Source organism: Netta rufina (assembly GCF_964035555.1).
Source record: "Netta rufina genome assembly, chromosome: 22".
Lineage (NCBI taxonomy): Eukaryota > Metazoa > Chordata > Aves > Anseriformes > Anatidae > Netta > Netta rufina.
Genome location: NC_140146.1, coordinates 1,159,598 through 1,174,802, shown reverse-complemented (window position 1 = coordinate 1,174,802; position 15,205 = coordinate 1,159,598). Strand labels below are relative to the sequence as shown.

Genomic DNA, 15,205 nt, shown 5'->3' with positions numbered 1-15,205 from the left:
CATGCCTTAAACAAATACAAATCATTGTGATAGAAGATACTGAGTGCCTAACGCCAGCCTCAGCTTAGCCATCGCCCATTCACAATGCTCTGGAGGCAGTAGGAACTCGTCCGATGAGAGCAGGCATCGTGCAGGTCCCTGGCCACCTGGTGAGATCAGGCACATCCCTGCTGGCTCGGGAGGCCACTGTGGGGCTTTGGCTTCAACAATAAATAAAGCAAACAAACAAAAATACAACAATTGCTTTTTTTTTTTAACTTTAAATATTTTTTTTTCTTTAAAATCTGTTTTCCTCTGGGGCTCTGTCTCTGTAAAGAGCTGCAATCTCCTTGCAGCGTCTGGGCCACTTCCTCAGTCCTGGCCCTGGGGCAAGAGAGAAGCAGGGTCACTTAGAGAGGGGAATGGACTGGAGCTCCCCTCTATGCATCACCGGCACGTATGGATTTCCACCACCCGATGGCAGGGTTTGCACTTGACGGAGCAGCACCAGTGGAATTTGCAGCTGCACCTTTCCACAACCTCCACTTCGTCCGTATGAAAGCCCCGACCACAGCACATGAGCTCACAGCCATCGATGGCCTTGGAGGTCTTGTTGCACTGCCGGCCACTGGTGCCCAGCACCCCATTCTTGAGGTCATGGTCACAGAAGTCAGGGCTGGAGTCCAGGTAGACAAGGTCCTCGTCTGTGTGCGGTTTGAACTGGGAGTTTTTTGGCACCAGCACTTTGGTGGAGCCGATCTCACTCTGCTCGACCTCCGTGGCACCATCAAATTTCTCCTTCAGCACGTTGCCCACTTTGCGGAAGGGGGGCATGGCTTTCCAGCACGTCTTGAACTCGCACGAGCCTGACACACCATGACACTTACACTCCACCCGCATGTTGTTGAGGATCGCCTGGAGGAGCACATTTGAGAAAGGAGACAGGATGGTCAGCACGGGATGGATGCAGCAGGAAGGTGGGACAGAAAGGGACAGGGCTCTGTGGGACATAGAGGGTTTAAAAGTGAAGCCAAAGGGACTCAAGCAGTGGCTGCAGACCCTGCTGGGCTGCCTGGGTACCCCCTCACCATTACCTTCCTCCCTGCCTCGTTGTTGTGGAGGTTCATTAGCGCTCTGTTGGAAGAGGCCCCTTTGCTCCTCTCACGGACGTCGACGAAGGACTGTGAGAAGGCCACACCATAGGCGATGTTGTCGGAGCAGCCAGACCACTGGAAGCCTAAGGCACAGGGCATGGGTGAGACACGATGCCAAACACCAGCCTGCCTTGCTCATCCCTTTCAACCCTGCTCTTGCTAAACTACTGCTCATCTGCCCACTTCTGTCTTGCTCTCCACCAGGCTGGGCTGCCCATGTGAGTCACCAGACTGGGGAAGCCTGAGAAGGGCGGCCCTTTGAGGGGGGAGGAGACAAGATCCTTTGGGCTGTGCTCCCAGGTGTCTTTCTTTTTATTTATATATATATATGTTACATTTCTCTTAAGGGTGGCCCCCCAAGAGTGGGCATTGCTATGCTTGGTCGCTTTGCATCCCCACACAGCTCCCGCGCTGTGTGTACTCACCCTGTGGGCTGCCCCCCTGCACTGTGCGGTCGCAGCCACACTTGTCCAGCTCACCGCTGCTGCAGGCACGGGTCACTGCAAAGGCCACCCCTGCTGAAGAGATGGCATAGACGAATGCTGCCTCCCGCGTCCCTGCAACGGCACAAACAATGGTGGAAAACATGGCAGGAGGGCCGGGGCATGTGAGAAGCTGTGCATCTCAGGTGGCCAAGGCTGGGCTGGGCTGCTACATGCGCCTCTTCTCCCCATTCCTCCTTGCCCTGGTGTTGCACATAATGCCTCTTGAAAATCTGGTCTGAAAATGGACTCTTAGCAAAACACGCATACAGAGCTAGCAAATCGATCCCTTTGCCCTGTCTCCTCTTCCCCAGCGATGCGGTCCCACATGCAGGACTCATCCTCCCCACTCCCAGGCATGATGTGGGGATGACAGGCTTGGTCCCAAGCCTGTCATGCTTGGTCCCAAGCCCGCACCAGTCCCAGCAGAGGAACCTACGCTGCTTGCAGCAGCAAAAGCCCCATCTTGCAATGGCCAAGGAGCTGGGAACTGCCCTGCAAGGTTAAAACCTGAATGTGATGGGTAAGATTTTAACCTGGCAGTGAGAGAGATGCAAAGGCTGCATCGCCAGCATGGGGAGAGCTCTCCTGAGCCTACATGGGGTGACTGTCCTGCCTGGTGCTCACAGGGCACCCCTTCATGAGAGCCCTCTGGCACCCCAGTTATACTTCTGCACTGCTCCTGATATCCAGGACTGCCCCCTGCAGCTGCAGACCCTTGTCGTTGACACACAGCATCCCGGAGCTGTAGACATCTCCAAAAAACAGCCTGCAAAGCTCTACTATCACAGCCCAGTCCTGAGGAGCACTCCCTTCCCTCCACTTTCTTGCACTACCTGTGTGGTGGCACCCAGAGAGAAAGAACTCATTTGAACCATCTGCATGGGGAGACCTCTGGACACAAATCCCAGGGGCGGCACAGCCTGGGATCGTGGCTGTCAGCTCTTGCAAAACCCAAACACCCACCAGCCTCTGAGGCCGAGGGGGGCTAAGGACACAGCTCCTCTCCAAAGAGGAAGGCTGGTGTGTTGGGTAGCCATGTGTTAGGGCTGTGTGAAGACAGAGGTGGGGGTGGCAGATACCTCCCTGGCTCACCGGTTGGACAGAGGGCAGCTACTTTGGTGGTCGCAGCCCAGGCTTTGGTGGCCAAGCAGCAGTGGCTGGGGAAGGCCCAGCTAGCGGTGGGACTGAACTGCCTCCAAGTTAATCGAGGTTAATGGTAGGATCATGTTGGTCTGTTTGTGCTGTGGCTGACTAAAAAGAGGCGACTTTCAGTTTCTGGTATTTCTGGTATTTCCAGTCCTGAACCTTCACAAGAAGAGCTCTTCACCCCTGTATTGAGGGGAGGAAAGTTAAACAAGGAGCTGGTGACAGCTTTGACCGGTTCCCTAGATGGGAAGGTGCTCAGTGCATCAGAGGTTGGGTGGCACCCGAGGGGATGCAAGGGCCTCTGTGGAGGTCTCTGGGGGTGCTGGAGTGGCCTTCCCCTCCGGCTCCTCACCCTGAGACTCTAGGCCCTCACTTGGTTTGGTCACAGCCCTGTGCCCCCAGGATGCCTTTGTGCAGCTGGGATCGCAGGGGCCAGGTGCTGTCCTGGCCATAAATCCTCCCTGAAACGCTGGCAGTGTGGTGGTGGCAGCCGATGCTGCTCCAAAGAGGGTCCAGCCACGGCGTGTTTTACTCTTGCTGGGCGGCAGAGGGCTGTCCTCACAAGGCCTTGCACGCAGATGGCTCTGTTGGAGAGCAGCGCTGTTTGGCAGCAGTCACCACTGTGGTGCTGCCCAGAGAAGAGACTGAATACATCCAGCATCTTGCTGCAGCTGTGGCTTTGCAGAGCAAAGCTCCTTGGCTCAGCAGGATGGAGACGGGGCCACTGAGCAACGTTATGGTCCTGCTCGAACTTGGCATGTCTTTGTAAAAGCTCCAGGCTGGATGCCTGGGGCTGATGCCTCCTTGGTGCCTACGTATGATGGGCACCCACTGGGTGTGAAAAAGATTCAGCAGAGCAACCATCCAGCAACTGAGGAACCACAAGGGCCTCGATATGCTGCTGCCAGCACAGTCTGAAGAGCTTTGCTGCAATGCCCAGGGAAGGGCTGTGAGCCCCAGGACCAAGTGCAGGGCTGTTCCCTACTCTCTGCAGCTGCTGGCTCGGTGGCAAATGAAACCCCCCTGCAGCCCAAAGGACCTGGCCGGGCTGTTGGAGCTTCTCCCCTGTGCTGCAGCACCCCATGCATGTCTGCCTGGCTCACCTTGTGTTACCACCTTGCCGAAGACAGGCAGTGTGTCCAGAGTAGAGCAGTTCCAGCGGCGGTTGCGGAACTGGTACTGGCACTCCTCAATGGCCAGCTGGGCTCCGCGCCGCACCGAGTCCATCACCTCCAGGTTCCTCTTGCACATCTGCACCTGGCGCTGGATCAGGCCCTTCAGCTTCTCACAGGTCTCCTCCTCAGAGATGCTCCCCACCGAAGACAGCTTTGCCAGGTACCTGCCACAACGGCCAGTGCAACGGGTTAGGAGGCAGGGACTGGGGGAGCACACACTCATGTTCAGCAGGAGGTGAGGAGACCCAAGCCTGTCATCCCCTCACCTGGGTCACCTTAAAAGTGCCACTGCAGTTGCTCCACGGGATGCATTTCTGCATGGCAGAGAGCAAGGCCAAGCAAAACAACCATCCTGTGGCAGCCTGGTCCCCTGTCTCTTAGAGAGCCCAGCTGCTGACTCCCCTTTGCCTCTGTTGCCTACATGGAGGATATTTTCGGTGTTGTCTGAATGTGCCTGGTCAGGTCTCCTGAGTACCAGCATATCCAAGTGCTACTAGGAAAAGCCAGAGGTCTCTGAAGTCAGCCAAAATAAGCAGGACAGCCACTTGGCTGCCAGTTCCAGCTGCCACACGGCTCCCGCAGCGTGGCAGTGTGCTCATCACTGACAAACATCTCCCTCCAAACCACTTCCCTCCTGGAGCCTGCTTTTAGCTCCTCCAGCGCCTGAGGATAGCCTCTGGGAGCTGCCAGGTTTTCTGTAACTTGGGGTTCAAGCAGGGCTTGAAGTGGGGAGAATGGAGCCAGAAGCCCACTGGGGACAAAACTGCATGTGCTGAGCACCTCCTGCACTGATCCGGCTCCCAAAAGTAGCTGCCAGGGATTTGGTGACTTGGAAGAGCTGGCCACATGCTCAGTTTTCCATGGCCCCATGCTCAGCAGGACTTACAGAGTTGCTCTCCAGTGGTGGCATTAGGGAAAGGGAGAGCTGCCCCTTTTTGGGTGAGCATCCCGCAAGCTCCTGGCAGCTCCCCACCAAGCAGCTGAGTGCACTGCACACTGCAGTAACCCAACCCACCACATCTTGCATCCATCTCCATGTGCGCCAGTTTCCCAGGCTCAGCCTCCTGCCCCAGCCCTAGATGGGTTATAAGATAGACCCCCCACAACTCATCCAGGCTGTAGGATAAACCCCGATTTTCTAAGATTATCCACGCTAGTGCGGGTGCAGGCATGTGCCCAGACACCTCCCTCCTTCCTGTGGCTGATGGCACCTGCTTCAAGTGCCACTGCCACTGGTGTCACCCTGTGTTGCCACAGGGCAGCAATCCCTGGGCAGGCACAGCTCATACTCGCACCCTCCAGCCACACTGAGCTCTAACATTCTCAGGAATCACCAGCACCAAAAAGCTCACATTGCTACCTTGCCCGTGCTGAGTGATGTGAGTACTGAGCAAAGGCTTTTTGGAAAGCTCATTCCTTGACTCTGCATTTCTCAGCCCTACAGAGCTTGCGGGTTTTTTGTTTGCTTGTGTTTTTTTTCTCCTCCTCCAAAGTTACGACATCCTACTAAGGATTTTGCCTTTGAAGCACTGCTTGCCTCTGAGAAGTGACTGTTCAAAAGTGGCTCCTGCTTCCTGCCTGTTCCCATGTGTCCCAGGAGCCAGATCTGCTGACTTCAGCCACAAGATCAAGCTGTCATAGCCTCTTCCTCCCATTAGCTATGCCAGCCTGCCCCAGGAGGAGGGAGCAGGATTTTCTCTTCCGTGCATCAGCAGAATTATTCACCAGCTTGGTTTCATGCTTACAACTGGGGGCTGTGGGAGATGGTGAGAAAGCCGTGTTGGCTTGCAGTGTCCGTGGGGAGTCTGCATGGCTAGCCGTCAAAAGCATTCAGCTTTCCTCATGCATGGAGGTCACTTGATGCAATGCCTCTCGGACAGTGGGAAGTGGCAGGCTGCTGTGGTTTCAGAGCCAAGCTCTTTTCTAGCCTTTATACCAGCTAAGCAGCTCTGCCCAAGGGTTTCTGCTCCTCTAAGGGCCCAGTCTTTGCAGAGGACCAGCTGCATGACTGCCTGATGTACACAGCTAACTTGAAAACCCTACCACGAGTGAGCAAACCCATGGCTCGTCACCTTTCTGCCAGCCCCACGATGCGAGCAGTGCTCCTGGTGCTGTGCTGTGGCCCTGGACACTGGGAGCAATGTTTGCTGCTTCTGCACCCTGCTGCATGTGGCTGGGCCAAAACAAAGGCAGCAAATGTCCCTTGGGATCGTTCAGGACACTTGATGCTGAGCCCATGACAGCCCTGTTCGCTCCCTCACCCAGCTGTCATTTCAGTTTGTGCACAGGGAAGCCAGTGCACAGCAATGCAATCAGATTCATCCCGAGACACTGCGAGTTGGGTGATCAGCTTTGAGCCTGGAAGACAAGAAAACCAGATTCTGCCTCTAGCACCATCCCCTTGTGCTAATCTGCCTTTTTTTGCCCACTCCCCATCCCCCATGACTTAAGCAGTATTTTTTGCAGGAGGGAACCTGCTCCTGGAAAGCAGCATGGCTGGTCCTGCTGGTGAGCCAGTGCCCAGCCCCGCTGCAGGCACCTAACATCAGCTCTGCTTAGGAGCAAAGGAGATAGGGGCACCATCTCCTTTTCTAATATATTTCCCAGCTCAATGGGATTCTCCAAGCAATGTGGAGCTATAAATTCAAAGTACACATGGAGAGAAGGATGACAAGAGCCTTTCAAGCCTTTCCAAGTAGATGTGCCTGATAAGACACCTCCCCAACAGGCACTTAATGGTATTTGGGATGATAAAATGAAGGACAAAGATGCTTCAAAGATGGATACAGTTCTCCAAGAGCATGTCTGATAATTTGTTTTGCAAGGCAGGCAAATGAGGTGAAGCTATCCAGAATGATGCTGTGGCCTCTCTCCCCCATCATTCCTCCTCGGCCCATGCACATCTGCCCCCCCGGGGATGAAGGCAGCTGTGCCTGAAATGCCACAGCCCCAGGAGACTCCCAGCTTACCTTCAGCCTCCCACACCCTCTGGTACCGTCTCTGCTTTCAAAAAAAAGGCTCCAACCAGAGGGGGCAGCTCCAACCCTAGTCTCTAGGTCAAATCAAGGATGCAAGGAAGGATATTTGTCAAGTATGGGACTGCTTTGAGTCTTTCAGGTGGCACCTGTCCGTGTCATGTTCAGGGGCATGACACAGGAACATCTCACTGCCTTTCCCTTCTCTGTGGCAGCTGTGGGGCAAGATAAGAGCTGGGAAAGGTGCTCTGCCCCCACCAGGATTTTTTTTCCCCATCCAGGAATTTTTTTTTCCTGGATTGAGGTGGTAGAAGCCACAGACTTCTACCTTCTCTGCCTTTGTGCACATGCAGTAGGACCAGCACACCAGGAGTGAACCAAAGCAAAGCTGTCCTCTGCAAGGTCTCAGTGCAATCTCCATCTCAATATCACATCTTGATTTCTCTGTAGATGAGCAGGGCTCTAGACTATGATTTAAGTCTTACAGGCAGCCTCAGAACAGCCCTGCTTGTGGAAAAACAAACAAACAAACAAAAAAAAACCCACAAACAATAGCATAATTTCTTCCCTTACCAAGACTGGGCAAAGAATGTTTCAAGGGGTAGCTCCTGCCCAAGTCATTTGTTCAAGTCTTGTCTTCTTGCTTCATCATCAGATTTGTATTTCTTTTCTCCTGCCTTTACATCCAGACAAGTCACTCACAGAACAAGCTCCCTTTTATTAAAAATCACTGACTTAACATAAAACCGACAGAAAGCCATTCTTTTATATCCATCCACAGCATACAGATCAAGGTTGAAGTCCCACAATTTACGTATTTGCAGTTGATCCACTCGGTGAGATGGCAAACAGGGAAACCTCAAAGCCAGGGAGATTTGAAAAGGAAAAAAGAAAGCCCTACTTAAATAAAAGTGATGATAATTTCTGCCGCAGAGGCTGGCAGGTAGAGGCAGAAGGAGAGGGGAGGGGATTGGCTGCCATGGAAAGGTGTGGAAATGTGAGTCACGGATGGATTCTCAGTAGAGGCGGTTTGGGGAAGATGCAGCAGATGTCCTGAAGTGAGCAGAAATCTTGGTTTTTAAACAACAACAACACACACACAAAACAACCAAGAAACATCTGAAATTGAGTTTCAGGTGTGAAAATTCCTCATGTTGTCTCATTTGGAGAACATTTTCCTAAAGTTGGTGACAGCCAGGCCTGTGGCCCCCTATCAGAGATGCTGAGCAGTCAGATGAGTCAGAAGCTTCGCCCTGCTCAGCAAACACCCTGTCCTCCTGGGCTACCTGCCTGGCTAAGGCCATAAAGGGGTTGTTCCAGCCAAAACAAGTGAGAGGAGAGAAGAAAAGAGGAGAGAAGGAAAATGCTTCAGTATCTCTGTGCTGCTGGAGCAGGGAAGGCAGCCACCAGCCTCCACCTGTGCCCATGGTGGGTGTTGCTGAAGACCTGCAAGGCTGCCCCAGTGCAGCTGGTGGCCCTGCAGCAGGACATGCCATCCCCCGTCCCCCCCCAGAGACTAGACGCCTCTCCCCCTGGGGATTAGATGTCCTTCCTTTCTGTCGCTTGTAAATGTAAACCATGATTTACAATGCCGTCATCCAAAAGCCTGTCTGGTTTCTTCCCTGGAAGAAAAGCAGCTCTCCGGCTCTGTCCTTCCTGCCAGTTACTGCATATTTAATCTCTTGACTGAAACCATGTTTTTCACACCCGATTCTCCACCTCCAATTAATGGCTGCCAAAGCAGTCCCCCAGGGCCACCGTGCTCACCATGATCTGACCAGGGCTGGCAGGGAGCGAACCCCACGGGGCTCTAGCCCAGCTAGGGACTCTCCACCAGCTGCCCTGCAGCTTCTAGGATGTGGTTTCACCCTTAGCAAGCTGTCACAGGCAATGCTGGCCCCCCAACCCCTGGGGACAGCCAGGGGGCCTGGTTGTGGGTCCCAGGACAGCCTGGTGCCCTGGCTCAGCACCTACACTTTGTGATGGAGAAGAGCAGAATTGGCAAGCTGAGCCAACCCTGAGGGCAGAATCCACTTTGGGAATCTACTTTAGCTGTGCAGGAAGCATCCTTTACAGCATCTCCCTTTATAAGCCAATAGGATCTTCTCCTGTGCTTGAGCACAGCAGCAAGGACTGACTGCAAGAGGAAGCAAGTGTGGGCCACATGTCTGAGCCATGTGGGAATTCGCCTTGTGCAGCACTTCAGGCTAGACCTGGTTGGAGAAATTCTGACAAGTTTTTCATTTCAATCCAAATTTGCAAACACATGGTGAGAGAAGCCCTTTTTTCAGGATTAGTTTGATCTCACCCAACTTCCAACAGACCCCAGGCTGGTTTCCATTGGCCAAGATGCTCAATTAATTTTTTCCCCGAGTAATTTAATGAAAGCACAATACTGGCTCCAGTTCTGCTGAGGCTGCCAGATGCTGCACAGTACCTTCCCAGCTGCAAACCACAGCAGCCACTCCTGGGGAGCCCGGAGGATGCAACTGGGGGTCACCCACAGGAATGGGGGGCATGCACCCCACACCTGGAGGCAATCAGAGGTGGCCTGCACTTTGTAGCCAGGGTAGGGCCTGCCATTCAAGCAGCCTTGGATAATTGAGATCTCTGTGGATTCGCAAGGCTTTCAGCTTAAAAAAAATTATAATGAAAATCGAGTATTGTAAGAGCCTGTGGTGTTGCACTTCTAAGGAAATATGGAGGAACCTCCTGGAAATGGCTAACCTCCAAGGTTGCTCAGCAGTTTCACATTTTAAACAAGCCCAAACAAATGGCTGTAATGTATTTCCCTCCATCTACAAGGAAGGATTAATTGAGAGGACAACAGCTCTCTGCAGAGTAGCATAAGCATTTTTTTGCTGCAATACAAAAGCCTGGTTCTGACTCATGGATCCACCACAAACCATTGCAAAGAAGAAATCTGCTTCTTGCCATTGCTTGCACATGGAGCTGACCAGATCCTGTCTTTGCACACCGTAGGATACAGGGTAGCTTTATCCGACCCATGTCCCTCCTCCCTAGAATATGGCTCCTGAAGATTAGGGTATAGTTTTATTTGAGGTGTCCTTAGGGAAAGAACAATGCCCATCCTCACTGAGGAGCGGGAGGGCATCAATCCCTCCTCCATCCTGGCAGAGCTCAAAGACAAGCCTGGGAGTTCAGTGTCGAGATTTGCAAAGGTCTCTTGCCTCTGCAGGATGCAACCCTTAAGGGCAGTCTGTTTCAATAGCTGAGCTAAACTTAGCTGCTTTTGTCAAAAGTGGCAGGATTTTTTTTTTTCAAGTATTGAAAAAAAGAATCATTCAATTCAGTGGAGGCTGCTGATTTAGGTCTGCCTCCCCAAATCCCTTGGGAATAAGCATGCAGGGTCCCAGCACCCCCGGTGTTAATTAACCATGCAGTGCATGGGCAGGGGAGCCCTAAGTGCTGTGCCTGCAGCCCCAGCAGGATTCCCAGAACAACGTAAAGGGGCTCTGGGCACCCCTGCAGCAGAGAACCCTTCATCCAGCCCCCCAGCAGCCCTTGAAGCAAGGAAATTCTCCATCAGACCCACTTTGTGCAATCCACTGCCCTAGCTGCCAGAGCAGATGAGACTGGGGAACCTTCCCGACACCGTCCTCGCACCAAAAAGCACATGGGGAGGGGAGCAGGGCTTGGCAGAAGCAGATCTGCCCCGGAGCTACTTGCACCTGCTGAATGAGGGCTGCAACAGCGTGGCATCCACTGGGAAAATGCTGGGCTGGTTCATAGTTGAGTGGAAAATGGGAGGGTCACAAAGACATTGCAAAGAATCTCACGCAAAATGGAACCCAACCAGGCTTGAGGTGAAGCAAACTCTGCTAGCAAAGCTGGGGAGATTCACCTTAAAAATTGAGTCTGGTTTAAGAACAGAGAAATGCAAGTAGAGGACCTAGGCCTGCTTCTTCTACAACCCCTACGTTGTGCAGTGACCCAAAACCGGCAGAAGATTAGTGTATAGGGCTACCCAGGCTGCTCCTGCAATATCCCCTCTGCAAAGCTGGCAGGGGTGAGCAGAGAGCATTGGGCCCTGTGTTTGTCAAGCACCTTGTGATGTTCAGTGAAACATCACAGGGGCTACAGAAAAAAAATCTTTTTATCCCTCTCTCTCCAGCCCTCAAAAGTCGTTGCTATTAGCTGCTTAGCCAGGCTTGTTAGGACGCTTGCAAGGTCTCCAAGCTTTCCCAAGAATAGGCAGTTTCATTATTTAAAGGCTTTTAAAAGCCCAGCTGTGCTCCTGGCCCTTTAAGCCAAGTCTCAAGCCCAATCGGAAGCTTTAAACTCCTGTAAATAGGGGGTAGATGGAGCTGCCGGTGGCACACCCTGCTCTGCAGCAGCATAATCACATCTCCTACTATTCAGAGTGCATGGAGAGCCTCCTCCAAAGCCAGTTCTGGATGTGTAACAGCAGGAAGAGGGAGAGAGGCTGCAATGACTCCCAGAGAGCTAGATAACCAGGGCCCTGCCCATAAGGGACCCCTGCCCTGTTGCCTCTTGAAGCTTTTCAGGCAGGGGAATTGATTCTCAAGGCTACAACTGCTCCAACAACCCAAATAGCTACAGGTAACAGCAGCCCCAGTGCCATACGCAGTTAAGAGAAACCTGCATTTATCCCCACTTCACATATGTTCTAGTTCACCTCTTCAGGTGGGTTTCTGCTCCCCACCAGCCCCCAAAGAGTTAAATAAATCACCCCTTACCTCCTGCCAAGACAAGGGCCCAGCTCTCCCTGGGCCACTTCCAAGAGGCACTCAGCCCGTGCAGTGCTGGGCGTTTGGCTGAACCCTCTGAGAACACCCCCAGCACCAGGATGTTGCTGCACCTCTGTCCGAACATGCTTCCAAATTCAGTCACGTTCCTGCATGCATAGGTTCAAGAGCTGAACTGAGGCCGTGACATGCAAGTTGCTTCGAATTGCAGCTCGTCCCATGGGTAAAGCAAGTCCCTGGAGTCCTCCAGAGGAAACACAGAAGGGAGAGGGACCTGCCCTTTATGCACAAGCATAATCAGCTACAGCCCTTTACTTCACTTTACAATTCTTTGCCTGCTTTAAGGGGAAGGCTTAAAGCACTCCGAGCCCCAAAAGGCAGAAGGAAAAGCAAGTCTGAAGCTTTCATTGGAAGGGGGAACAGAGCATCTCTTCAAATTTGTATGTCACAGCTTTTTTGGACAGGCGGTGAGCCCAACAGCAACTCCCCGAGCTCAGACACTGAGAAAACACACCTGAGGTTTACTTCCTAGCCAGATAGAAAGTATCTCAGTCCATTTAATGAAAAGATCTGGCAAAGTCCCTTCCAGCTTGAAATGTGCAGCAGCAGAGCAATGCCTGGCAGAGATGCTGACACCATCCTCTTCCAGGTGGGATGGGGCTCAGAAGGCACCGTGTGCAGGGTCCTGATGAGCCCTACCTCACTGAGCTGGGCTTGCCGAAAACCTTCAGCTCAAGTGTTGCAAGTGGCGTTTCCGAAGCGCTCAGGGAATGCGAGTCCCGACAGGTCAAAAGACGCTTTAGAAAAAGCCTCGTCTTGTGAAAGGCACACTGAGCTTAATCACTAATCCAGCAGGTTTCTGGAAAAGCAAACTTCACTGTGCGCTGCCACCCAGTGCACACACGTACGTGCAGAAGTATGCACCTGGCCAGGCGCGCACCCAGCACCGTGCGCCAGCTGGATCCAGCCTCCAGATGCTGGGCGCGAGTGGGCAGCACCCAGGCAGCACTGCGATAAAGCAGAGCATGCTGGAGCCCACACGCATGACACATGCAGCTTTGCAAAGACATACGAGGCATACTCATTCCTTGAATATCTGATAACTCCTGGGATCCTTCTAACTCTGTTTATTGCCTCCAGCAGCCTTTGTTTCTGATGTGAGAAGATAAACAATGGGAATTGTCTTAATCCTAAAGGCAAAGAATAAAAAGCACTGAGCGGGGGATGATCCTTTTATCACAATACATTTGTAACATCAAAAAGTTGAACCTTTCTTTTGAACGCACTGAGCTGTATCTGCTTTTCCTCCCCTGTTGGCAGGAATGAGCCCTCCGTTCTCCCATGGATGAACCCCCCACGCCCACCCCTCGTGCTGTGCTCTCGTCGTGCTGCAAGCACGGCTGGCTGCACACAGTGCTGCCGCTTGTCGCAGTGAGCCACCCCTCTGCCTGCCTCATCTTCCCACTTCTCCCCACCAGCCCCAGCCCTGCAGCCATGTGCCAGGACTCCCCCTCCGCACACCCATGTGGAGCTGACCCTGCTGCTGTGGTTTAACACCGAACCCCTCCTTCGCCAGGTGCTTCCCCATGCCCATCCTGGGCGAGCAGAGGCTGCTCCTCCCCGGGGACCTGCAGTCATCCTGCAGGGCTTCCTCCGGACTTTCTCCCTGCGGGAAAAGCACTCCCACTCTTTCCGATGTACCTTCACCAGAGGCGTGACAGCTTAAAGACTACCTTGATAGCTGCTGCGATCCACCCACCTCTTTGCTAGAGACTATCGGAGCACAAGTCGCTCCATCTGGCAAAACAGGGGGGAGGAGGGCTGAGTGCTAACACATCCCAGCCAGCTGCCCGAGGGTGAGCACCTTTTCCCATCAGCAGGACACTGGGAGAATACTGCTGACCTGGTGCCAGCTTTCCCCAGCCGTAGGGAGCATCCTCCAAAACCAATCCACCTCCTGCAGTCTCCAGCAAACCAAACCTAAAGGCAGGAGAGATGGGAATCACAGAGGGCACTCCTTGTGCCGCTCAGGGGACATGCTTCTGGGTCCATGCCTGCCTGGGTGTGATTGTTGGGAGAGGTGCAAGCCACCAGGGAGCTTTTGCGTTGGCAGCCCCAGCCTCCAGCCCTGGGGTCTCCCTGGGGGTCTGTGGTGTGCCTGCCCTTGCTGATGGAGGCCTGGGGAAGCAAGCTGGATGCGGCCCACATGCCCAGCCTGACAGCAGGTTCGCTTGGTGCAAGCACCGGGATCTGAGTTCAGCCTGCGAGCACAGCAGCCGGTGACGCTGGGAGCGGGGCAAATAGTGTCTCCCAAAAGACAAGATTTATTAGGAGGAAGCAGTGCCTCAGAGCTTTGAGGGAACGCGCTGTCACACTCCGTCCCCTCTGCCCTGGGGGTCTCCCCAGAAGACAGCCCCTCAGCCTTGGCAAATGTGCAGGAATTTTCCAGAACGATTTCCACCCCTGTTTACCTTAGACATTATTTCAGTGTTTGCTCAGCGGGTAACCAATGTCACCGGGCTCCTCCACAGCACGCAGCAGCCCCCCACGGCCCCTTGACTGTGCTCGGGGGGCAGCGGGAGCCAAGACACGCGCAGCCTGACCTGCAACGGGTCCCCGGGGCCAGTGCGCGAGCAAGCCCAGCTCGGCCGCAGCAGCCGCCCTGGCCCTGACAAGTCCTTCCCTGGACCGATGGCCCTCACGGGGCGCCTCGCCAAGCCCCAGGCCCTGCTCTGACCCGGGGGCCCGACCTCGGCTCCCCAGCGCAGCCCAACCGAGTAACTGAAGAACAAAAGGAGAAAGAGGGGTCTTTCATGCCCCTCAAGCGAGCCGGTGAGCGGCCTCGACGAGGCGCGGGAGCCGAGCAGCCGGGCATGGTCTGCATCCCTGCAGCCCACCTGCCGGGGCCGCCGGGCCGCCAGTCCCGGCCCCGCCGGCTCGGAGGGGGCGACAGCCCGGAGCCCCCCGCGGGCTGACCCGGGGCCGGGAGCCCGAGCTCCGCCGCCGCCCCGCTCCGAAGCTGGGCAGCGACGGGGCGCGACCCCCGCGGGGGGGATGCTGCCGGGCCCCGCGGCACCTGCTCGGCCGCCCCCGGGGGGAAGCAACAAGTGGCGGCGGCGGCTTCCCCTCGCCCGCGGCTACTCACAGCCAGTTGCTGGCGTTGGCCGAGAAGGTTGCGAGGATGATGAGCAGCAAGGAGCGCAGGAAATACTCCGGGCTCATCCTGGAGGGCAGGCAGGCAGGGAAGGAAGGAGCGGAGCGGAGCAGAGCGCGACGACGACGGCGGCGGCGACGACGACGACGGCGGCGACGACGGCGGCGACGGTGGCGGCGCCCGCCCGGCCCACGGCCCCCAGGCAGCCGCCGCCGCAGGTGTGCGCCGGGCAGGAGCGGCGGCGGCTGGCGGCGGGCGCTGCCCGGTAGATGCGCCCGCGGCGGCCGCCGAGCCCGACTGTCAGCTCGGCCGGCCCATCCCGGGATGGAGCGGTGGGCCGGGGGCGGGCCGGAGGCGGGGGCAGCCCCGGGGGCGGCCCCAGACTGCGGCTCCCGGGGCGGGTCCCG

The 15,205-nt window shown here is 55.0% G+C and overlaps 1 protein-coding gene across 1 annotated transcript; it reads right to left on the bottom strand.

Annotated features, from left to right (window-relative positions):
• Positions 1-426: 426 nt before the first annotated feature.
• WNT4 (Wnt family member 4) lies at positions 427-14,866 on the bottom strand (the record flags this gene model as incomplete). The annotated part of the gene is made up of 5 exons (XM_084300026.1): positions 427-894; positions 1,074-1,216; positions 1,559-1,690; positions 3,868-4,103; positions 14,790-14,866. The coding sequence occupies 5 exons, from the start codon at positions 14,864-14,866 to the stop codon at positions 427-429; spliced, it is 1,056 nt and encodes a 351-aa protein (XP_084156152.1).
• Between the last annotated feature and the right edge of the window lie 339 nt (positions 14,867-15,205).